This window comes from Ranitomeya variabilis, chromosome 6, assembly GCF_051348905.1.
Source record: "Ranitomeya variabilis isolate aRanVar5 chromosome 6, aRanVar5.hap1, whole genome shotgun sequence".
Taxonomy (NCBI): Eukaryota; Metazoa; Chordata; class Amphibia; order Anura; family Dendrobatidae; genus Ranitomeya; species Ranitomeya variabilis.
In genome coordinates this window covers 444,808,004-444,830,930 of record NC_135237.1, presented here as the reverse complement: position 1 = coordinate 444,830,930, position 22,927 = coordinate 444,808,004, and the positions used below count along the sequence as shown (strand labels likewise).

The 22,927-nt window shown below is 41.3% G+C and overlaps 1 protein-coding gene across 1 annotated transcript in view; it reads right to left on the bottom strand.

Moving 5' to 3' along the window:
• The window catches only part of SPIDR (scaffold protein involved in DNA repair), a 783,664-nt gene that overhangs the window by 52,573 nt on the left and 708,164 nt on the right, over positions 1-22,927 (bottom strand). The window contains exons 13-14 of the mRNA XM_077270463.1: positions 8,248-8,391; positions 7,763-7,822 (exon numbers count right to left, since the gene is read on the bottom strand). Coding sequence (XP_077126578.1) covers positions 7,763-7,822; positions 8,248-8,391 — 204 coding nt within the window. The remainder of the gene's footprint in view (positions 1-7,762; positions 7,823-8,247; positions 8,392-22,927) is intronic.

The following is a 22,927-nucleotide window of genomic DNA, read 5'->3' as shown; positions in this document are numbered from 1 at the left end:
AGATCACGTCAACAGAGCATACAGCAGCCTAAAACAGTAACATGATGGTATGTGCATCCATTTCTCCATTTAATGGTAACAAAAAACTGCAACATACATTATATATACACTGCTCAAAAAATAAAGGGAACACTTAAACAGAATATAACTCCAAGTAAATCAAACTTCTGTGAAATCAAACTATCCACTTAGGAAGCAACACTATTTGACAATCAATTTCACATGCTGTTGTGCAAATGGAATAGACAACAGATGGAAATTATTGCCAATTATCAAGACACACTCAATAAAGGAGTGGTTCTGCAGGTGGGGACCACAGACCACATCTCAGTACCAATGCTTTCTGGCTGATGTTTTGGTCACTTTTGAATGTTGGTTGTGCTTTCACACTCGTGATAGCATGAGATGAACTCTATAATCCACACAAGTGGCTCAGGTAGTGCAGCTCATCCAGGATGGCACATCAATGTGAGCTGTGGCAAGAGGGTTTGCTGTGTCTGTCGCGGGGGCCGTAGGAGGGCAACAACCCAGAAGCAGGACCGCTATCTCAGCCTTTGTGCAAGGAGGAACAGGAGGAGCACTGCTAGAGCCCTGCAAAATGACCTCCAGCAGGCCACAAAATTGCATGTGTCTGCACAAACGGTTAGACACCGACTCCATGAAAATGGTCTGAGTGCCCGACGACCACAGACAAGGGTTGTGCTCACAGCCCAACACCATGCAGGACGCTTGGCATTTGCCACAGAACACAAGGATTGGCAAATTAGCCACTGGCGCCCTGTGCTCTCCACAGATGAAAGCAGGTAAACACTGAGCAGATGTGACAGACGTGACAGAGTCTAGAGACACCGTGGAGAGCGATCTGCTGCCTGCAAAATCCTTCAGCATGACCGGTTTGGTAGTGGGTCAGTAATGGTGTGGGGTGGCATTTCTTTGGAGGGCCGCACAGCCCTCCAAGTGCTCGTCAGAGGTAGGCTGAGCACCATTAGGTACCGAGATGAGATCCGCAGACCCCTTGTGAGACCATATGCTGGTGTGGTTGGACCTGGGTTCCTCCTAATGCAGGACAATGCCAGACCTCATGTGGCTGTAGTGTGTCAGCAGTTCGTGCAAGATGAAGGCATTGATGCTATGGACTGGCCCGCCCGTTCCCCAGACCTGAATCCGATTGGGCACATCTGGGACATCATGTCTCGCATCATCCACCAATGTCACGTTGCACCACAGACTGTCCGGGAGTTGGCAGATGCTTTAGTCCAGGTCTGGGAGGAGATCCCTCAGGAGACCATCCGCCGCCTCATCAGGAGCATGTCCAGGCATTGTAGGGAGGTCATACAGGCACGTGGAGGCCACACACACTACTGAGCATCATTGCCTTGTCTTGAGGCATTTCCACTGAAGTTGGATCAGCCTGTAACTTCATTTTCCACTTTGATTTTGGGCATCATTCCAACTCCAAACCTCCGTGGGATATTAGTTGTCATTTACGTTGATAATTTTTAGGTTTTATTGTTCTCAACACATTCCACTATGTAATGAATAAGGATTTACACCTTTAATATTTAATTCAGTGATATCTAGGATGTGGGATTTTAGTGTTCCCCTTGATTTTTTTGAGCAGTGTGTATATATATATATATATATATATATATATATATATATATATATATACACACATACATACTTCTGTATAAGCCGAGTTTTTCACATGTTTTTGTGCTGAAAACGCCCCCCTCGGCTTATACACGAGTCATTGTCCCAGAAGACGTTGAGGAGGGGGAGCGGCAGGTCACAGGAGGCAGGAGCAGGTGGCCTTTGCCTGCTGCTAAAGAGAAATGAATATTCACTGCACTGGCAATGCATATTAATTTCTCTTTGGGTATGTTTCCACGGTAAGTAAACGCTGCTTGTTTGACGCTGCAGCGTCAAACAAGCAGCGTCCAGATGTTCCAGCATAGTGGAGGGGATTTTAGGAAATCCCGTCTCCACTATGCGTGGAAACCCGCACGCGGCGGCCCTGCGACTCCGGACATGCTGCGCGTCTTTTAAGATCGCAGCATGTCCGTACACCTTGCGGGGACGCAGCGTCCCCGCAAGGCATATCACAGGGCCCTATGGCGCGGGGTGCGATGATCCCGGATGTGTACTGTACACATCCGGCACCATCGCGTCCCAGAAAGGGGGCGGGGCTTAGCGCCGAGCGGCTTTGCCGCTGCGGCGATACCGCCGCCCCTCCGGACCGTGGAGCCATACCCTTATAGAGCACCCAGTTACAGCTGCAGCCTTCCAGCAGCTGCCAGGACGATCACTGGTGCCCGCTCATTAGGGTAATGAATATTCACCTCTCTCCACTCCCATAGGCGTGGAGAGAGTTGAATATTCATTCCCTTAAAAAGCGCGAACACATGATCGTTCGGCAGGAAGAGCTGCTGGCACTGGAATGAGATGCAGCGAGGGCACGCAGGGAAGGTAAGTAGAATATTTTTTTGTTTTAATGCTTTTCTCATGGGGGCCACGCATGCAAGGAAAAGGATGAGGAACCATGCATACAAGGATGGAGGTAAAGAGCCATGCATGCAAGGATAGGGAGAAGGAGCCATGCATACAAGGATGGGAATAAGGAGCCATGCACACAATAGTGGAAATAAGGAGCCATGCAGACAATGATGGGAATAAGGAGCCATGCAGATAAGGATGGGAATAAGGAGCCATGCAGACATGGATGGGAATAAGGAGCCATGCAGACATGGATGGAAACAAGGAGCCATGCAGAAAAGGATGGGAATAAGGAGCCATGCAGACAAGGATGGGAATAAGGAGCCATGCAGATAAGGATGGGAATAAGGAGCCATGCAGACAAGGATGGGAATAAGGAGCCATGCAGACAAGGATGGGAAATGGGGCCATGAAGACAAGGATGCAGATAAGGAGCCATGCAGACAAGGAGGGGGATGAGGGGACAATGCATACCTGGCTTATACCCAAGTCAAAAAGTTTTCCCATTTTTTTGTGGCAAAATTAGGTGCCTCGGCTTATACACGAGTATATACGGTATATATATGTGTATATAGCTAGATAGATAGATATACACACACACACACACACACACCTAGAATATAAATATCAACATGCATAACATAGATAAGAAATTGTTCTTATATCTACAGTGGATATAAAACATCTATACACCCCTGTTAAAATATCAAGTTTTTTGTAAAAAAAACAAAAACAAACCAAGAAGAATTACTTCAAAACTGTTGCCACCTTTAGGCTTTGCTCACACGTTGTTTTTTGCTGAGTTTTTATGCAGTTTTTCTATGCACATTTTCTGCTGCTTTTCCCAGTACAGTACATGATATTTCAGAAATCTCATGCACAAACTTTTTTCTTGACTGTTTTGTCAAATCGTTAGTGCAAAAGCACTGCAAAAACACAGGTATCAGGTTTTGCTGCGCATTTGGTGCCAAAACCTAATGAAATTGAATAAGATTTTTTTTTAACCGCTTCAAGACGTCCGCCGTACTATTACTGCGGAAGTCGGATCCCCTGCTCTAATGTGGGCTCCGGCGCTGAGCCCACCTCGATGCTGGGACATGTCAGCTGTTTTGAACAGCTGACGTGCCCGCAATAGCGGCGGATGAAATCGCGATTAACCAGATGCTATTAACTAGTTAAATGCCGCTGTCAAATACTGACAGTGGCATTTATCCGGCGCTTCCGGCCATCGGGCCGGAAATGAGCGCATCGCCGACCCCCGTCACATGATCGGGGGTCAGCGATGCGTCAGGATAGTAACAATAGAGGTTCTTGAGACCTCTATGGCTACTAATCCCGGCTAGCTGTGAGCGCCACCCTGTGGTCGGCGCTCATAGCAAGCCTGTAATTCAGCTACATAGTAGCGATCTGATGATCGCAACAATGTAGCAGAGCCAATCAGGCTATGCCAGCTTCTAGCCTCCCATGGAGGCTATTGAAGCCTGGCAAAACGAAAAAAAAAGTTTAAAAAAATATGAAAAAAAGAAAAAAAATATAAAAGTTTAAATCACCCCCCTTTCGCCCCATTCAAAATAAAACAATAAAAAAAAAATCAAACCTACACATATTTGGTATCGCCGCGTTCAGAATTGCCCGATCTATCAATAAAAAAAGGATTAACCTGATTGCTAAACAGAGTAGCGAGAAAAAAATTCGAAACGCCAGACTTACTTTTTTTGGTTGCCGCGACATTGCATTAAAATGCAATAACAGGCGATCAAAAGAACGTATCTGCACAAAAGTGGTATCATTAAAAACGCCAGTTCAGCACGCAAAAAATAAGCCCTCACCCGACCCCAGATCATGAAAAATGGAGACGCTACAGGTATTGGAAAATTGCGCAATTGTTTTTTTAGCAAAGTTTGGAATTTTTTTTTACCACTTAGGTAAAACGTAACCTAGACATGTTTGCTGTCTATGAACTCGTAATGACCTGGAGAATCATAATGACAGGTCAGTTTTAGCAGTTATTGAACCTAGCAAAAAAGTCAAACAAAAAACAAGTGTGGGATTGCACTTTTTTTTGCAATTTCACCGCACTTGGAATTTTTTTCCCCGTTTTCTAGTACACGACATGCTAAAACCAATGATGTCGTTCAAAAGTGCAACATGTCCCGCAAAAAATAAGCCCTCACATGGCCATATTGACGGAAAGATAAAAAAGTTATGGCTTTGGGAATGAGGGGAGTGAAAAACGAGAATGCAAAAACGGAAAAGGACAAGGTTGTGAAGGGGTTAAGCACTAAACTTTAATAGCATGAACAACAGACAATCGCACCCTGACAAAAAAGCAGCAAAACCTAAACAAAAAATGCAGCAAAAACTAAGCAAAATCTGCTTTTTGTGAGCAGCTTAAATGCAGTTTACACTTGGCATAAAAAAATGCAGCAAAACGCAAAGTTTGAACATAGCCCAATGTCATCATTAATATGTACAAATCCATTGAGAAACAAAGTGAATTCTTTTTAGCTGGAAAAAGAAAAATAAAGAACTAAAATAATATGGTTGCATAAATATGTACACTCAAACTTTTTGTTAAATAAGGCTATGTGCACACGTAGGAAATGTGGTGCAGAATTTTCTGCACTAAATCTGCATCTCTTGGCAGAAAACGCAGGTGCAGATTTGATGCAGTTTCTGTGCAGATTTTACCAGTGCAGATTTTTATCATGGTGGGGTGCAGAAACGCTGCAGAACTGCACAAAAGAAGCGACATGCACTTCTTTGAAATCTGCAGCGTTTCTGAGCAGATTTTTTTGCACCATGTGCACAGCTTTTTTTTTTTCACATTGATTTACATTGTACTGTAAATCACAGTGCAGTTCTGCAGCGTTTCTGCAGCAGAAAATCTGCTGCAGTTCTGCACTAAATCTGCATCGTGTGCACATACCCTTACTCTTTGAATTCATGACAGTATTCAGTCTTTTGGGGTAGGAATTTTTTAGCATGGTACGTCTGGAATTAGCAATCATTGCCCACTCTAACGTAAAGTAGAGCTCCAAATCTGTCAGATTGCAATGGTATCTGCTGTACACAGCTCTCTTCAGGTTCCCCCTAATTTTTCAAATGGAATCTGGGTTGTGGCTGGATCATTCCAATACTGTGAACATCTTCTGGCTAAGGCTACTTTCACATTAGCGTCGTGCACTGCACGTCGCTATGCGTCGTTCTGTAGAAAAAACGCATCCTGCAAAATTACTTGCAGGATGCGTTTTTTCTCCATAGACTTGAATTAGTGACGCATTGCCACACGTCGCAACCATCGTGCGATGGTTGCGTCATGTTGAATAGGACTGTCAGCACAAAAAAAGTTGCATGTAGCTTTTTTGTGCGTCGGTGGTGTCTTTTCCGTCCCCGCCTCCCCGCACATCACAATGGGGCAGCGGATGCAATGTAAAACAGCATCCGCTGCCCCCGTTGTGCGGTGCTTCCACACTATGCGTCGGTGCGCTGCAACGTCGCATAGCGACGTGCAGTGCACGACGCTAGTGTGAAAGTAGCCTAAGCCAATATTTTCTTGATTTGGAGGAATGGTTAGGGTCTTTTCTATGCTGAAATGTGAAATTCTTTTTCATTTTCAGCTATTTGCTGATATTCGGAACAGTTCATAATTCCCTCCACCTTGGCTAAATCCCAAATTTGCAAAAAAAAGACAGCCCCAAAGCATAATGCTGCCTCCATCATGCTTCGCTGTGGGTATGATGTTGTTTTGGTGATGTGCAGTGTTGGCTTTGCAACAATCATACCTTTTGGAATATTTACCAACATTTTCATTCTTGGTCTCATCATGCCATAAACTTTCTCCAAATGCTTTCAGCAGATTATATAACCTTTGGCAAAATATTGCCAGGGTTGGATGTTTATCTTTGCAAGAAAATGCTTCCTGTCTTGAACAGATCAGACATACAAAAAATAAGGGAAATTATTATCACATGTGGTTTCCTGCAGTTCCTTTAATTTGGCTGAAAGCCTCAAGGCAGCCTCCCGGAACAATTTTCTTCTGGTCTTTTCATCAATTTTTGAGGGACATTCAAGTTCTAGGTAATGCCACTGTTGTGCAAAATTTAAGTGAATTCTGGATGACTGTTTTCACAGTGTTTCATGGTACATCTAATGCTTTTAAAGCTTTTTTTATACCCTTCTCTTGAGTGATAACTTTCGACAATGAGATCCTTTAGCTATGTTGTAAGCTGTTTACAGACCACAGCCCTTGCTGTATAATGTATCTAAAAATAAAAAGGAAAATCCAACTAAAACAGCTAATCTTTATATGGAGTTTACCAGAACCACTTTACATGATAGCAGCTGTGTACTGACTACTAACATGGGTTTTAATGTGATTGGCTAATCCTGAACACAACCACATCCTGAATTATAATAGTGTTTACACACTTATGCAACTACTCTATTTCAGTTGGTTGGTCAATGGAATTGTACAGATTATAGATGACAAAACCTAAGACAGAAATAAAATGAGCATATAACCTGCTCTAAGTAAAACAGCAGGGTATATGTTCATTTCATTTCTGTCTTGCGTTGTGTCTGTTTAATGGCCAGTGTGAACATGCTGCTAATTTGCATGCATTCCAACTTATACTCCAGTTCATTAGTCATGGATGATATAAAAGGTGGGAAAAGTTTTGAAATGATTATTCTTTGTATGATTTCTTTTACATGACATACACCTGACTTTTTATATCCACTGTATACCCATACAGTAATACTTCACAATAATAAAGTTTGCAATAGCTTTACAATCCGTTTAACTTAAATGCCCTGAAAACAATAAATTTACGGCAAACATTTTAATAAAAGTTTATGTGAAAAAATGCACTTACCTCAATTAATCTCCAACTAAATTAACTTTAGTGTGTGCATAAGATAGGCAAATTAGACCGTAAGCTCCTCTAGGGAGAAAGATTGAGTGATAAGTACAGGGTAGACCCCATCTTGTGACAACTTGTATGGGACTATCCCTTCTGAAATAGGTACAGAGAAGGTGTGATCTCCCCTGCTGACATTTAGCTACAGCAGATTTGCACATTCTACCTCTCCCCATGAGACTAAATGAACCATATCTGTACATACTGTACTTATTGGTGTTAATTATGGCAGGTCCACAATCCCCTGATGAACTACTGTAGTTTCCTTCATTATTCACATGCAGAAGCATTAGTCACATTCTTCTAAACAACCACTCTCTTGAGCCAAAACATAAACCTTTTACCTCTGGCTGAACATATATCACTGTTGCCCAAAAGCTGCATCGCTGGCTCAAAACCGCCATCTAGAAAGAAAGGTGGAGAGAAAGAATAATAAACAACGGTGAGGAAGTAAAATGGAAACACTGGTGGATATAGATAAAGCGCTGTATTAAGTATCAATGCCATGGCTACAATTAAACGGTGCAGCAACACAGCCGGGCACGACACGACAGGATGTCTGTGTAAATAGGTCAGTGGCACAAGCATGATGCCATTAATAAGCTAATAAAGCATTACAGTCCCGTCTTTATTTTCTTTCCCAAATATTCTTGAAGTTTTTGAAATCCACCATTCAGCCGTTACTCTACTTTGGCATTTCATAGTGGATTAGGGAAAATGTACCCACAAATATTTATGTTCTTTTACTGCTAGATGCAGTAATTTATCCACAATTCACCCACAATTATTTATGTTCTTTTACTGCTAGATCTCATGTTTAGAGAATTACTTGCAGGATGTCTTCAAGGCTGCGGATTACAGGTGGCAGGTACCGATCGGTTAGAGAATCTTCTTGCTTTATATTGTCGCTGCCCTTTTCATGACGCATAGCAAGAACATAACAGAAGCTGGGAGTAGGAAGGTTGTCTGGTGCCTGGCGAAAACAATTGTAGAGATCTTGTGTAATTATTAGATTATTTGTTGAATTTCAGAATCTCCAGTCTTGCCAGAAATGTCTGCCAATAGTTTATTATTTTCTAGCTAGCTTACAAACATGCATGCATAAAGGGAATCTGTCAGCAGGATCAACCAACCTAAACAGTCTAGCTAGACATGCAGATCATAGAAAGTTGAATAAAATGATACCTTAAGATCTACAATGTCATATTCTGGTCTACAGTAATCCATATTTTTCTTAATATGTAAATGAGCTGTTAAGGTCTATGGGCCGGACATTGATCTCCCTGGGAATCTGCCTCCAGAGATTATTTTGAAAGAAGCATTACCAGTGTGAGACATGTAGATCAGGGGAGCAGACTGTCAGTCATTACATGTCTCACACTGGTAACAACCTCTTTCATTTAAAAAAGGTCTAAAGGCAAATTCTCAGGAGATGTATATCTGGCCAATAGATCTTAACAGCTCATGCACATTAAGATAAATGTGGAATACACTGAAACAAAACATCAAATCACAGATATCAAGGTATCATATATATAATCAAGTTTTCATTTTTATATAATCAAAGTATAAAAATTCAGCATCTTATGACTTACATGCCCACATAGATGGATTAGAAGGTTGATCCTACTAACAGATTCCTTTTAACTATTCATAGTGTCCATATTTATGTCAAGTTCATAGGTCAAATGTATACAATGGCTTGCTATGCTTGAGGTTCTTTTACATGGGTAGTTAAACAGTTAGTCGAATGATTAGTGCTTGATATAGGAAGTTTATTCTTTTCCCCTCCTTTTACTTTTGTTGGCCTCCATATACTATTTATTCAAGAGTCAAAAAATGTTTTCTTGTTTGTCATTAGATCAGTTTACCCTGGACAATGATTGGTAATGAAACTCCATTCATAAGTTGCCCCACTTGCCCCCAAAAAACACATTAGATCAAAGTCGTCCGAACCCGTCAATATAAATTGGATCGACCAACAATCTGAAGTGTACGGGGGGCCTCCTGACTCTCCTCCATGAAATGATGTTGGTGTGCAACCATGTTTTGCAGTATCACTTTAAATGCCTGTTTTAATGTTTGGGAGATAAGGCACCACCACAACTGTCTGTCCATGACTTTCTCAGATCTTCACAATGAAACCATAAAAACGCTCTGCTGACCCCGAACATTGATGAGTATAGGGGAATTAGGAGAGAGCGATTGGTAGAAAAATTGACTGTTCAATAGCTGTTATGACATGTGTAGCTTAGCATATTGAAATAAATACCGTAAATGGTCCCAAGTACTTCACAGATTCCATTAGCAAATATTGGATTTTTTTCTGCCAATGATGCAGCCACTGCTGAGCAATGTCCAAAAAATCCAAAATGCCTGCCTTTATTGGAATGATGATGACCATTTGTCCTTTTTAGTGAAACGGATGGTGATCATTCCTTATGGTCAAAATTAGACATTTCATTTGAGTTTTATTCAATGTGTACAGGCTCCCTAAACAAGATCAAGGGCTAGAAATATGAGAAAAGAGAGAGTCATGTGCAGCTTTTATTTACCAATTAAGATTGTAGGAAAGGAAAATCCCACAATCAAATATAAGGATCCACTTCACTGATCTAAAGATAGGCGGAAAGGTAACTGAATGCACCCTGCTGGTATAGATTAGGAGAACATAAAGAAAGATTAGGTTCATTAAGAAAAATAATACATAGTATTATTAGGGCAGATTTGTAATAATTGACTAGCAATATCACCAGATTTTACACTCTGCAGTGCTAAAAGAAAGGGAATGTTACTGAACCTTCCCATTTTGAACTAGTAAACTCTGTTCTAGATGTCTGTGCCATCGATAAGCCCTCAGTTCTATAGGTATGTGTACTTTGCATTTACATAGATGATAATCACCTCAATGAGTTTACACTGTGTTATCGCAGGATTAGTGAAGCTCAAAAGTACAAGGTTTCCAACAATTAAACATTGATCAGTGCATTTTTCAAGATCCAAGCAAGGAAGATGCTGAGAAACTGGCAAGTCATGACATTTTCACCTCCTTATATTTTGGGGGTTTAATCACTAACACACTGGATTTCAGGATATCCTAAGAATGGCATCAATCTTCACATGAACCCCTACACTTTGTACGAAGAACTGGGAGTTAATTAAAGTCTGGTACATTCAATTACGCTGGATTAATGGAAACAGCTGCTTGGCCAATAATATTTTCTTCTTTGCATGAGAAATTCTTTAAGCACAAAAATATGTGCGTCCTTAAAATATTTAAGTGTTTTTACATGATGTAGAGTGAAATAACTAGCAACTACAGCAGTGTTCCCCAAGTTCGGCGCTCAAGAGCCACCAACAGGTTATGTTTTCAGGATTTCCTTAGTATTGCCCAGGTGAGAATGTCATCTAGACAGGCAACAATTCCATCACCTGGGCCATACTGAGGAAATCCTGAAAACATGACCTGTTGGTGGCTCTTGAGGACTGGAGTTGGGGAACACTGAACTAGAGAATACTGCTTTATGCAGTCACAATTTAATTCAACAGGTTAGAAAACATGAAACTGTTGCCAAGATGATCACATACCATGGGACATCTTCAAATTGTATTTCACGTGATCAATATGCCAAGTATGTTTGAAAGAATGATATGGATTTCCCTTACCATTAAAATTAAATTTTCTAAACAGGTACGGTACAAAAAAATCAGTTCTATAAATATGGTTTACACATGCAACTTGTCAAAAGTATGCACAACCAGATGAATATGATCATATCTACAGAAAGGATGCCCATACTTCTAGTACAGAGAAAATTGATTAAAATGCAACTGCATACATGCTGTCATATGTCAATATAAAGAAATATTACACAGGATTCTAAATATTCAGTCTCCATCCAGAAACAAAAAACACATTTTTGGCTGGAGATATAATAAAGTAATCATGCTTATTAAAGGGAACCTGTCAGCAGGATTGTGCACAGTAACCTACAGACACTGTCAGGTTGGTGCCGTTATACTGATTACAATGATATCTTGTTTATTAAAATCCGTCTTGTGGTTGTTGTTTAATCTTTATTTTCAGTTTTGAGTTAAAGGGAACCTGTCAGCAGGATTGTGCACAGTAACCTACACACAGTGTCAGGTCGGCGCCGTTATACTGAATAAAATGATACTTTGGTTGATGAAATCCGCGGGTGGTGCCATCTTGGTGGAGGACATAATTTTTCTTCTCCAGCAAGATGGCGCCGTCGGCGCCTGCGCAACAGCAGCTATCGGATTTCTATACAAACCGATAGGGATCAGTGACCTGTCAGCAGTCTGCATTATGACTATATAATCAGAGCACCACATACGTCAACCCCGCCTTAGGACACAAGCATAGCATTAACACAAAACTAAAAATAAGGATTAATATACAGCCTCAAGACAAATTTCATCAACCAAAGTATCATTTTATTTAGTATAACGGCGCCAACCTGACACTACCTGTAGGTTACTGTGCACAATCCTGCTGACAGGTTCCCTCTAATGATATGCTCGTACTTCGGGGCGGCCTGTGTGGGGGTCTTTATGTGGTGCTCTGATTAGGTATTCATCAGTATGGCTTCTGACAGGTCACAGGTATCATTGTAATCAGTATAACGGCTCCGACTTGACACTGTCTGTAGTTACTGTGCACAATCCTGCTGACATGTTCCCTTTAAGTATTTCAGACAATTTCTTCACATTGTTTGGCAAGAGGACATGGCTTTGTATAAAAGGGGCATGGTTTATTGTTAAAAAGGACTAGCCTATAGTGTAACACTATATCACAGGAATACCGCGGCAGAGAAGGGCCAGAAGGTGCAGTGTCTGGTTTCACAAACTGCTTTACTTGTTAAAAGTACTTCACTATCGCATTAAACAGTCCAGGTTTTTCCTTGCTAGAAGTGCAAGGGCTAAACCTGTACAGTTGAAGCTCCTGGAGCTTTCCTACTTGGTTTTCTCAGCTGTTCAGTGTTGGCCACTTTCCTCTGCCATATATGCTCACCTCTGGCATTTAGGGATTGCCAGTGTTGGTGGTGGTGTTTGGTGATTTTTCAGGAGACTGTTTCTTGGATGTTTGTCTGTGTGCACATCCTCACCTATTTGGTTTCGCCTTCCTTTAACTCCCATGTGTCCCTCTCTGTTGTTGGGTGACAGTATTTTGTATGCTTGGTATTTACATTTATCCCTGCCTATCTTCCCTTGTTTGTCTGGTCAGTGTAGTCATATGCACTTCAGCTTCCCACCTTCCTGGTTGGTAGAGTGGACAGACAAGGGTTGATATAGGAACATAGGAAGGCACAAGAACCCGACATCTCCACCTTCAGAAGTAATCCGGGGGACAGGGATAGACCAGGGCGCCCCTAGTTCTTGGGACCTGGTAAACGTTGTAACTAAGTCACTGGCAAGGTGCAGAAGGGGAGATATGTTTCACTGTACTTAATGGCGTCAGTGATATAAAACCCAGAGATTTTCCTCCAGCACACTAAATCCGGGGAGGGGTTGAAAGCTAACTTGTATAATGGGCTGAGTTTATGTAGACATCCATAGAGTGGGTGCGGAATGTGCACCTTCTCTCCACCCCAGGGTGTGGTCTGGAGCTAAAGTAGCTGGCCTCTAAAGGCAGTAGGTGTTCAGTATCTGGAGAGGAACACTCTAGAGAAGTGTTTGTGCCTGTGTTAAAGGACCTGAATTGTGGACCTTGCTAGCCCTGAGTGGGCTGATCCCCACTAGGAGAAATACTTTTATTTTGCAGTTTTGCCAAGAGGGCTCTGTTTACTTTTTCCAGCTTGGTTTATGCTGCACTTAATAAACCAAGAATGTTCTTAAAGAGACAGTGTTCCGTTTTTTGTCCAGCCCAGTGAGCAGATCTACCACAGCGCCCTAAGTCCCAGCACCACCGTGACACACTAAGAGCCAAAAAATGTGCAATGTGACAAAAGTTTGGAGCCAATTTCTGGCACAAAGTAAGCAGTAGTGTGTCACAAAGCCAATTACCACATGGTAATACCAAAAAAATTTTTTTGTGAATTCTAGAACGCAGCAATTGGCGTTTTTTTTTTCTTTCTTTTTTTTTTTATCATGTTTGTCCTATTAAGTTTTTGGCTACTAACCACATCACAAAATTACATTAATTTGAAGGCTCGGCCTAATTGCACTCTCTGGTCTGTGTAAAACCCTGCATAATAACCTTTGCTAAGTAACAATAAAGAAAACATCAATTAAATGTGTTCCTTTTTTTTCTCTCCCCACACCTTTCATGGAGTTCTCCTGTTTGCATAGGGAAAGCATGAATTATTGAGCAACACAATCATTCCTGTTTATGGAAAGTCTGAGTAAACTTCTTTATCGACAACCAAAACTGTGTAGGAGTTGTGCTGGTAAAACTACAGCATATAAAAATGTATGTACTAAAATATATTTCCCATGTATAGACAGGTCTGCATGTATCTACATTTTCAAACAAAACTACCTCAGTTACAATCAGGTGCAAGAGCAATATATCATCCCTTACTCCCTAATAGGTGATTGATGAACACCCGTGGCTACCAGAGGGTGGGGCGGGCGGGAGGGTTTATCTATAGAAAAATGAGTCTCATAAGATATATACTGTATATAAAAAAAATAGAGGCAACAACACATTCTGGGGTAACCAAACATTTTTAGATGTGCATAGAGGCGATGTTGCAGGTTTAATTTGCTATGGGATCGGACGGGTTATATGCCCAGAAAGAGGCGGTGACTGGAAAAAAACGTGTTTTTAAGGGAGCAGTATAGGATCCTTAAATTTAATACCAAACAGTCAAATAGCTTGAATTTTCACAATGACACAATGTTGTTATATTAATTGGTATACAGATAACTAGTATAATATTTTGATATAGATTTACATCTACTATATAATTGTCTAAGGGTCACTTCCGTCTGTCCTTCTGTCTGTCACAGATATTCATTGGTCGCGGCCTCTGTCTGTCATGGAATCCAAGTCGCTGATTGGTCGTGGCAAAACGCCCACGACCATTGCCACGACCAATCAGCGACGCGCACAGTCCGGAAGAAAATGGCCGCCCCTTACTCCCCGCACTCACTGCCCGGCGCCCGCATACGCTGTCCGGTCACCGCTCACACAGGGTTAATGCCGGCGGTAACGGAGCGCGTTATGCTGCGGGTAACGCACTCCGTAACCGCGGCTATTAACCCTGTGTGTCCCCAATTTTTTACTATTGATGCAGCCTATGCGGCATCAATAGTAAAAAAAATGTAATGTTAAAAATAATAAAAAAAAACAAAAAACCTGCTATACTCACCCTCCGTAGTCCGCCGAGCCGCTGGCGCCGGCCACCATCTTCCGTTTCCGGCGACGTATTGCGATATTACCCAGAAGACTTAGCGGTCTCGCGAGACCGCTAAGTCATCTGGGTAATTTCGCAATGCATCCTGGGAAAGGAAGATGGCGGCCGGCGCCAGCGGCTCGGCGGAGCTTCGGTGGATCCCAAGCATCGGTAACCGCTTCCTGGATCCAGGCGCCAATGGAAGGTGAGTATATAACAATTTTTTATTTTAATTCTTTTTTTTTTTTTTTTTAACAGGGATATCATGCCCACATTGCTATATTAGTGGGCTGAGCAATATACAACGTGGCCTGCGCAATATACTACATGGGCTGGGCAATATACTACGTGGCCTGCGCAATATACAACGTGGGCTGCGCGATATATTACGTGGGCTGCGCAATGTACAACGTGGGCTGCGCAATGTACAACGTGGGCTGTGCAATGTACAACGTGGGCTGAACAATGTACAACGTGGGCTGAACAATGTACAACGTGGGCTGCGCCATGTACAACGTGGGCTGCGCCATGTACAACGTGGGCTGCGCAATGTACAACGTGGGCTGCGCAATATACTACATGGGCTGCGCAATATACTACATGGGCTGCGCAATATACTACATGGGCTGCGCAATATACTACGTGGACTGCCCAATATACTACGTGGGCTGCGCAATATACAACGTGGGCTGTGCAATATACAAAGTGGGCTGCGCAATATACAACATGGGCTGCACAATATACTACGTGGGCTGCGCAATATACTACGTGGGCTGCGCAATATACTACGTGGGCTGCGCAATATACTACGTGGGCTGCGCCATGTAGTATTTGGGCTGCGCAATGTAGTACGTGGGCTGCGATATGTACAACGTGGGCTACGTAATGTACTACGTGGGCTGCGCAATGTACTACGTGGGCTGTGCAATATACAACGTGGGCTGCGCAATGTACTGCGTGGGCTGCGCAATGTACTATGTGGGCTGTACTATACACTACGTATACATACTCTAGAATACCCGATGCGTTAGAATCGGGCCACCATCTAGTATAAAATAATTGTGTTTTGTGTACAATGGCAATGGTTTTAAATAGATTCTAACACTATGATAACTCTATGACTAACGGCAGAACTTAACGCCGGAAACGCGTCATGAGTCTGTGATACCACCAGAAAGTTTTTTTATGGGGAATTAGGGTATATGCACACTTTCAGTATTTGCATCATAAAAATCTGCTGGAAATAGTGATGTGTTGGCAGGAAAAAGAGTGTGTTTCCGCCACATTTTTACTTGTGATTTTGATGCATTTTTTCCCCATACATTGTAATGGCTGAAAAAGAGACATGATGCACTGCCTCAACTCTGCAAGGAAGAAATAAGCAACATATGCATAAGGCTAACTTCACACTGGGCGTTTTTGCTGCGTTTATTATGCACATTTTCAGCTGTGTTTTACAGTACCAGCAAAGCCTATGGGATTTCAGAAATCTCATGCACACACTTTTTTTTGTCATCAGTATTTTGTGCTTTGCATGTTTTTTTGGACATAGAACATGTCACTTCTTTCAGCTTTTTTCTAGCGTTTTTCACCCATTGACTCGAATGGGTGGTGAAAAAACGCTGAAAAAAATGCACCAAAAATGCAGCCATCATGTCTTGCTGCATTTTTTTTTGTGCCAAAACCTGGTTCTATGGAATAGGACTTTTTTTCTCAACACTAAACTTTATCAGCATGCATAAGAGACAAATCTACCATGCCAAAACTGCTGGGAAAAAAACGAATCAAAAACGGCGCCAAAAAGCCAAGGAAAACTTACATTTTTTCTGCAGCTTCTTTTCTGCCAAGAGTTGAAGTTTTGCTGCAGAAAAAAAAAACGCTGAAAAAAAAATGCCTAGTGTGAACTTACCCTTAGATTTCAGGAATCTGATTCACTTTGCTGATACTAGGAAATGATTCAATTTTTGTGACAAATCTGTCTAGGAAAAAAAACACGACAAATATGCAGCAAATACTTAAAGTGGGCACATACCCTAACTGTATAGCGCCCCCTGACGGCAAAAAAATATGCAGTCGTCAGCTGTATATGATAGCTCACATCTCTGTAGCTTTGGTCCTGATTTTTTATACAAATGACTGGGGCCAATTAACCATTTAGATATTGCTGATAAGTGCACTGTATGAGACAATGATAAAATAAGAAATATTCATATACCACAGTGGGACTAAGTAAAAAAAATCAAGACCATTTGTAAAAAAAAGCACAAAAAATATAGAAAGCTGTTTTGCTAATACAAATGCAGCTGCTATGTGAAAGCAAAACAAGCAAAAAAAAATCAAATAAATGAATCGCTACAACCAGAACCCAAATTATATTATTTATTCCATACGGAATACACTATAACAGAAAAGAAACACATCAAAAATGAAACTTTTCATCATACAGACACACAAAAAAACAGAATATATACGACAATCAAAAAAAAAAAGAAAAAAAGCTGTATGTAAAAAGAAAAAATACAGTTTTAATGAAAAAGTCAACTGGAACCACAGAAAACAAGCCCTCATACAGCTCTCTTGGTGGAAACTCTCAGAATATGAAGATACAAATACTAGTAAATAGTAAAATGTTGTCTTTAGTGTAGCAAATCCTTAAAAAAGTATATATAAATCTGGTATCGCTGTAATTGTACTAACCTGACGAATCAGTTTTATCACTTTTACTGCATTGTAAACAGCATAAAAATAAATCAATAACTGAATTGTCATCTATTGTTGATTCTGCTTCTGAAAATTGTGAATAAAAAGCGATCGAGAGTATATACGGTAGCTCTAAGAATATAGCGCTAAAAAAAAATGTTCATAAAAAGCATTTTTAGTGTGTAAAAGTAGCAAAACATAAAAAAAAATATAAAACTCGTATTGATGTAATTGTACTGACCCCCCAAAAAGGTGACTTTTCACTTATACCACATGGTGAATGGTGTAAAAAAATTAAACTGATTCTTGGATTGCTGTTTATTTGTTCATTTTCCTGTTTACCACTTAAAAGCTTATTGTTTCTTTGATGCAATATAATATATAGTTAGGGTATGTTTCCACGTTCAGGAAACGCTGCGTTTTTGACGCTGCGTTTTTCTGCTGCGTCAAAAACGCAGCGTCCAGATGTTACAGCATAGTGGATGGGATTTTATGAAATCCAGACTCCACTATGCGTTTAAAAACGCATGCGTTTATGCCGCGAAAACGCATGCGTTGTGCGTTTTTCCAAAACGCTGCATGTTGCTACTATGAGCAAAACACGCAGGTACACCACAGGTGACCTGCCAGTGACCTCAGGTGCAGTTTTGGTCAGGATTTTACTTGCATAAAATCCTGACCAAAGACTGATGCAATCCTGAACGTGGAGACATACCCTTAGAAGCTGCTGGCTGAGTTTAAGGGGAATCTGTCGTCAGCAGGTTATTGCTATGTAATCTGAGGACAGCATAAATTAGGGGTTAAAACACAGATGTCATAGACGTGTCACTTATCAAGCTCTTGCTCTTGTTTACTTTCAATGAAGGTTTTATCACCTAGTGATTATCATTGCCTGGACTACAGCCTTTGAGACCTAGTCAGACCTCCTCTGATAAGCAGCTCACTGCCAATAGACCATGTACATAGAGTGCTGTGGTGAGGGCGGGGTTAGCTTTCTCACCTATTCTACATGTTGCATCTAAGAACTCCGATTGTGTCACAACTGCTGCACCCGGTAAACTAAGTGCTACATCATTGACATCAGAGTCTTTTCTAGAGATGAGGGAATTTGATCAGGTCAGGGCTTATTCGGCAAGCTATAGCGCCTGCCGAATACGCTGCAGAGGGAACCCGGCTTCCTGGATCGCTGCGGTCGATCAGCTGTTCAGCTCTGCAGCTGCATGTGTTGTGGCTGTGTGACAGTCAGGACACATGCATCGACAGCCCAACACACAGGCTTATCCATGCATGTGTCCTGACTGAAAGCCGGGTTCCCTCTGCAGCTTATTCGGCAGGCGCTATAGCTTGCCCAATAAGCCCTGACCCAACCAAATCTGCCCAACTCTACTCTTTTCCTATATTATGAAGGTAGTATAAACCTCTCACGTAATGAGCCCTTATAAACATTAATTTATTCACCTCAGCTTCAAATTTTGCTATAGGCCCAATAAAGAACATTTTCAATGATGACTAAACTTATTACATTTTTTTTTTCTTAAATCAGTGTCAGCTTTTTCATGCGTCACAAAACATAGGTGCATTAGGGTTAACAGGTTTTACTATTCACTTGAAATAGGCCAAGATTACCTTCTTATATAAGATTAATAGATTGATTTTACTCTGCTAATGGTTACCATATTAGGAAACTATGAGACATTAATCTGTAATTCTGTACCAGTTACCAAACATTTATGTTCTCACAAAACAATCACGGCTCTTTAATAGCTGAAAAATGATGATTCCAGAACTCCGCAATGAATATTCCCTGCAGGGTTTTATGTGGGGGTCTTTCAATTATACAAAAAAATGTGACGGTGGATCCACTACTTAAACAGAACCAGTCACCAGGTCGGAAATTGCCAGTTTTTGCTATTGTATTCCCGCTGCTACTGAGAATTCAGTTGTTTTCATTTAAATCTGACATATTATCCTAGAGATATGGGCCTCATAATTTAGTGCTAATTTTTATGGTCTTCACTCACAGGATAGTAACGCGCAACAGCCTAAAGAAATCTTGGAAAATACTGTGAGCAATGCCCTGTTGGCAAAGATGATAAGAATCAGTAAATTGAAAAAAAAAAAAATATATCTCTGGAATCATATCTTGGATTTAAAAAAGAACAGAAAAAAAGAGGATAATACTCAGGGGAGCAGAGGGAATACAATAGGTAAGAGCACAATTTGGTCACTCTTGACTTGGTGACAGGTCCTCCCTTTTCACCCATTAAAATTGGAAAAAAATGAAAAGATAATAAAACCAAAGATATGGTTTCTCCTCATTAAGAAAAGCCTATCAAAATATTATATATATATATATATATATATATATATATATATATATATATATATATATATATAGAAACAGATAGGTAAATGTCGTAATGAGAAAAAAAATCAAAATTACAGGATTTTTTCGGTCTCCACTCCTCCCTAAAACAATGCAATAACAAATCAAAACATTATATCAAAACCGAATTAATACCAGTAGAACTGTCAGCTCGTCATGCAAACAACATGCCCTCACTCCACTAAGGCCCCTTTCACACATCAGTTTTTTGCCGTCAGTCACAATCCGTTGGCTCGAGGGATCGACAGATCTGTCGCAGATTGTGAAAAACTGATACGACGGACCGACTAGCAAATCTGGCTAATTGGATCGGAGCATGCCCAGTTAAAAAAACGGAATCAGTCGCCGGATTTCATCATTTGGCGGATCAGGCGCCAATAGGCTTCCATTCCAACAAACAACAGATCCGTTGCTGTCCGTTTTTTCGACGGACACAAAAAACGTTACTTTGTCCGTTGTCTCCAGCTGACAGACAAACAATTTTTGATGGAACCGACAAACGATGGATGAAACGTGAGGCCATCCGTCGCAATCCGTCGCTAATACACGTCTATGAGAAAAAAACGGATCCGGCGGTATCAGTTGCCGAATCCGATTGCGACTGATAGCAAAAAACTGATGTGTGAAAGGGGCCTTACTCGACTAAAAAATAAAAATGTTATGCGTCTCAGAAAATGGTTAACGCAAAGTAAATATTTTTTTTAATATACATTCATGAATCCATACAAGTTTGGTAACGTCGTAATCACCCTGAACTGGAATATTATGATTCAGAGTAATGTAAGCTGTAAAAACAAAATCCAAAATAAACACGGCAGAATTGTATTTTAACCCCTTAATCCCATATGACGTACTATCCCGTCGAGGTGGGGTGGGCCTTAATTCCCACCGATGGGATAGTACGTCATACTGTTTAATGCGACATCGCGACTTAAGTCGTGGTGATCGCATTAAATTTCCGGCGCCATCTTACTTTCATGTCGGACGCTGTTCAGACCAGGTCGGTCGACAGACAGCGGTAATTCCGCTTTTGACCACTATTTGCTCATTGGCGTCGGCTAGATTTTATCTAGCTGTTCCGGGGTTAATTTACCTGATCCTCGGATTGGAAGCTGGGCCATGCCCATTGCCTTTAAATAGTTCTCCTGATCATTGGGCGTCGCCGATTATAGCTTCTGTCTTGTGCGTTGTTATCTCGGTCTAGAGTGGAGAGCTGGTTGTTGGAGATTCGTTGCTGGTGGTGTATTTTCCTTAGTCTTATTTACTCCTTCCTATATTTGTATTTATTTTGCCCTGCACATTTATAGTGTATTCCTGAGTGACTGCGGCGTGGTGTATATTTTCCTTTATCCTTGTCTGTGCTAACTGTGGGTATTGGTGTATTACCTCTTCACTGGGTGGTGGGCGGAGGTTTCAGCCTAGGGTTGAAACAGGAGAAAGGGTGAGGATCGGGGCCTGGACATGCACACCATCAGTGTAAACTCCAGGTAGAGGGTCAGTCAGTATTTCCCTAGTCTGAGGGAAATTGCAGGGGCCCGGGTTATTAGATCTCGCTCACCTAGTCTCCCCGAGACACTTACCTGGAGGAAGATGGCGCCGACATCCCAGGGCCTGGCTCCGCCCCCCAGGCCTCTGGATCGCTGTGATTGGCTGTTCAATTCTGAACAGCCAATCACAACGTTCCTCATTGTTTCAGCCAATCGGAGCGGCTGAAACAATGAGGTCGCAGGCTAGGATCAAGTACCGATGTACTCGATCCTAGGGCCGATGCCTGGTAACGCCAGTCACCGGCAAAAACCCCCCAGATCGCGCCAATCGCAGGGCACAGCGGCGGTAGTAGTTTCCAAAATGGGGTCACTTGTGGAGGGTTTCCACTGTTTAGGCACATCAGGGGCTCGTCAAACACAACATGGCGTCCGATCGCAATTCCAGCCAATTTTAGGTTGAAAAAAATCAAACGGTGCTCCTTCCCTTCCGAGCCCTGCCGTGCGCCCAAACAGTGGTGCCCCCCCACATATGGGGTATCAGCGTACTCAGGACAAATTGAACAACAACTTTTGCGGTCCAATTTCTCCTTTTACCCTTGGGAAAATAAAAAAATTGTTGCTAAAAGATCGTTTTTGTGACTAAAAAGTTACATTTTCATTTTTTCCTTCCACATTGCTTCTGCTCCTGTGAAGCACCTGAAGGGTTAATAAATTTCTTGAATGTGGTTTTGATCAGCTTGAGGGGTGCAGTTTTTAGAATGGTGTCACTTTTGGGTATTTTTTGTTATAGACCCCTAAATGTGACTTCAAATGTGAGGTGGTCCCTAAAAAAAATGGTTTTGCAAATTTTGTTGTAAAAATGAGAAATCGCTGGTCAACTTTTAACCCTTTTAACTCCCTAACAAAAAAAAAAAATTGTTTCCAAAATTGTGCTGATGTAAAGTAGACATGTGGGAAATGTTACTTGTTAAGTATTTTGTGTGAGATATCTCTGTGATTTAAGGGCATAAAAACTAAAAGTTGGAAAATTGCGAAATTTTCAAAATTTTCGCCAAATTTCCATTTTTTTCATAAATAAACGCAGGTAATATCAAAGAAATTTTAACATATCATGAAGTACAATATGTCACGAGAAAACAATCTCAGAATCGCCAAGATCCTTTGAAGCGTTCCAGAGTTATAACCTCATAAAGGGACAGTGGTCAGAATTGTAAAAATTGGCCCGGTCATTAACCCGCAAACCACCCTTGGGGCTTAAGGGGTCAATTTCAAAATTTCACCAAGCTTAAATATTTTTTCCCCATTTTCCAGTACATGGAGTAAAATAAATGGTGTCATTGAAAACTACACCTCATCTGTATAAACAAGCCCTCATGTGGCTGTCAGTGGAAAAATAAAAAAGGTATGGCTGCGGAGGAAGGGGGGGGGGTTAGATAGAGTAGTGGTGACTAGAGATGAGTGAATTTACACAAATGGAACTGAATTATCTTCTAATTTTACAAAAAAAATTGTATTTTCCAGAATATGGATTTTTTTTTACAATTTGCTCCAAGTGAATTCAGAGAAATGGTCGTT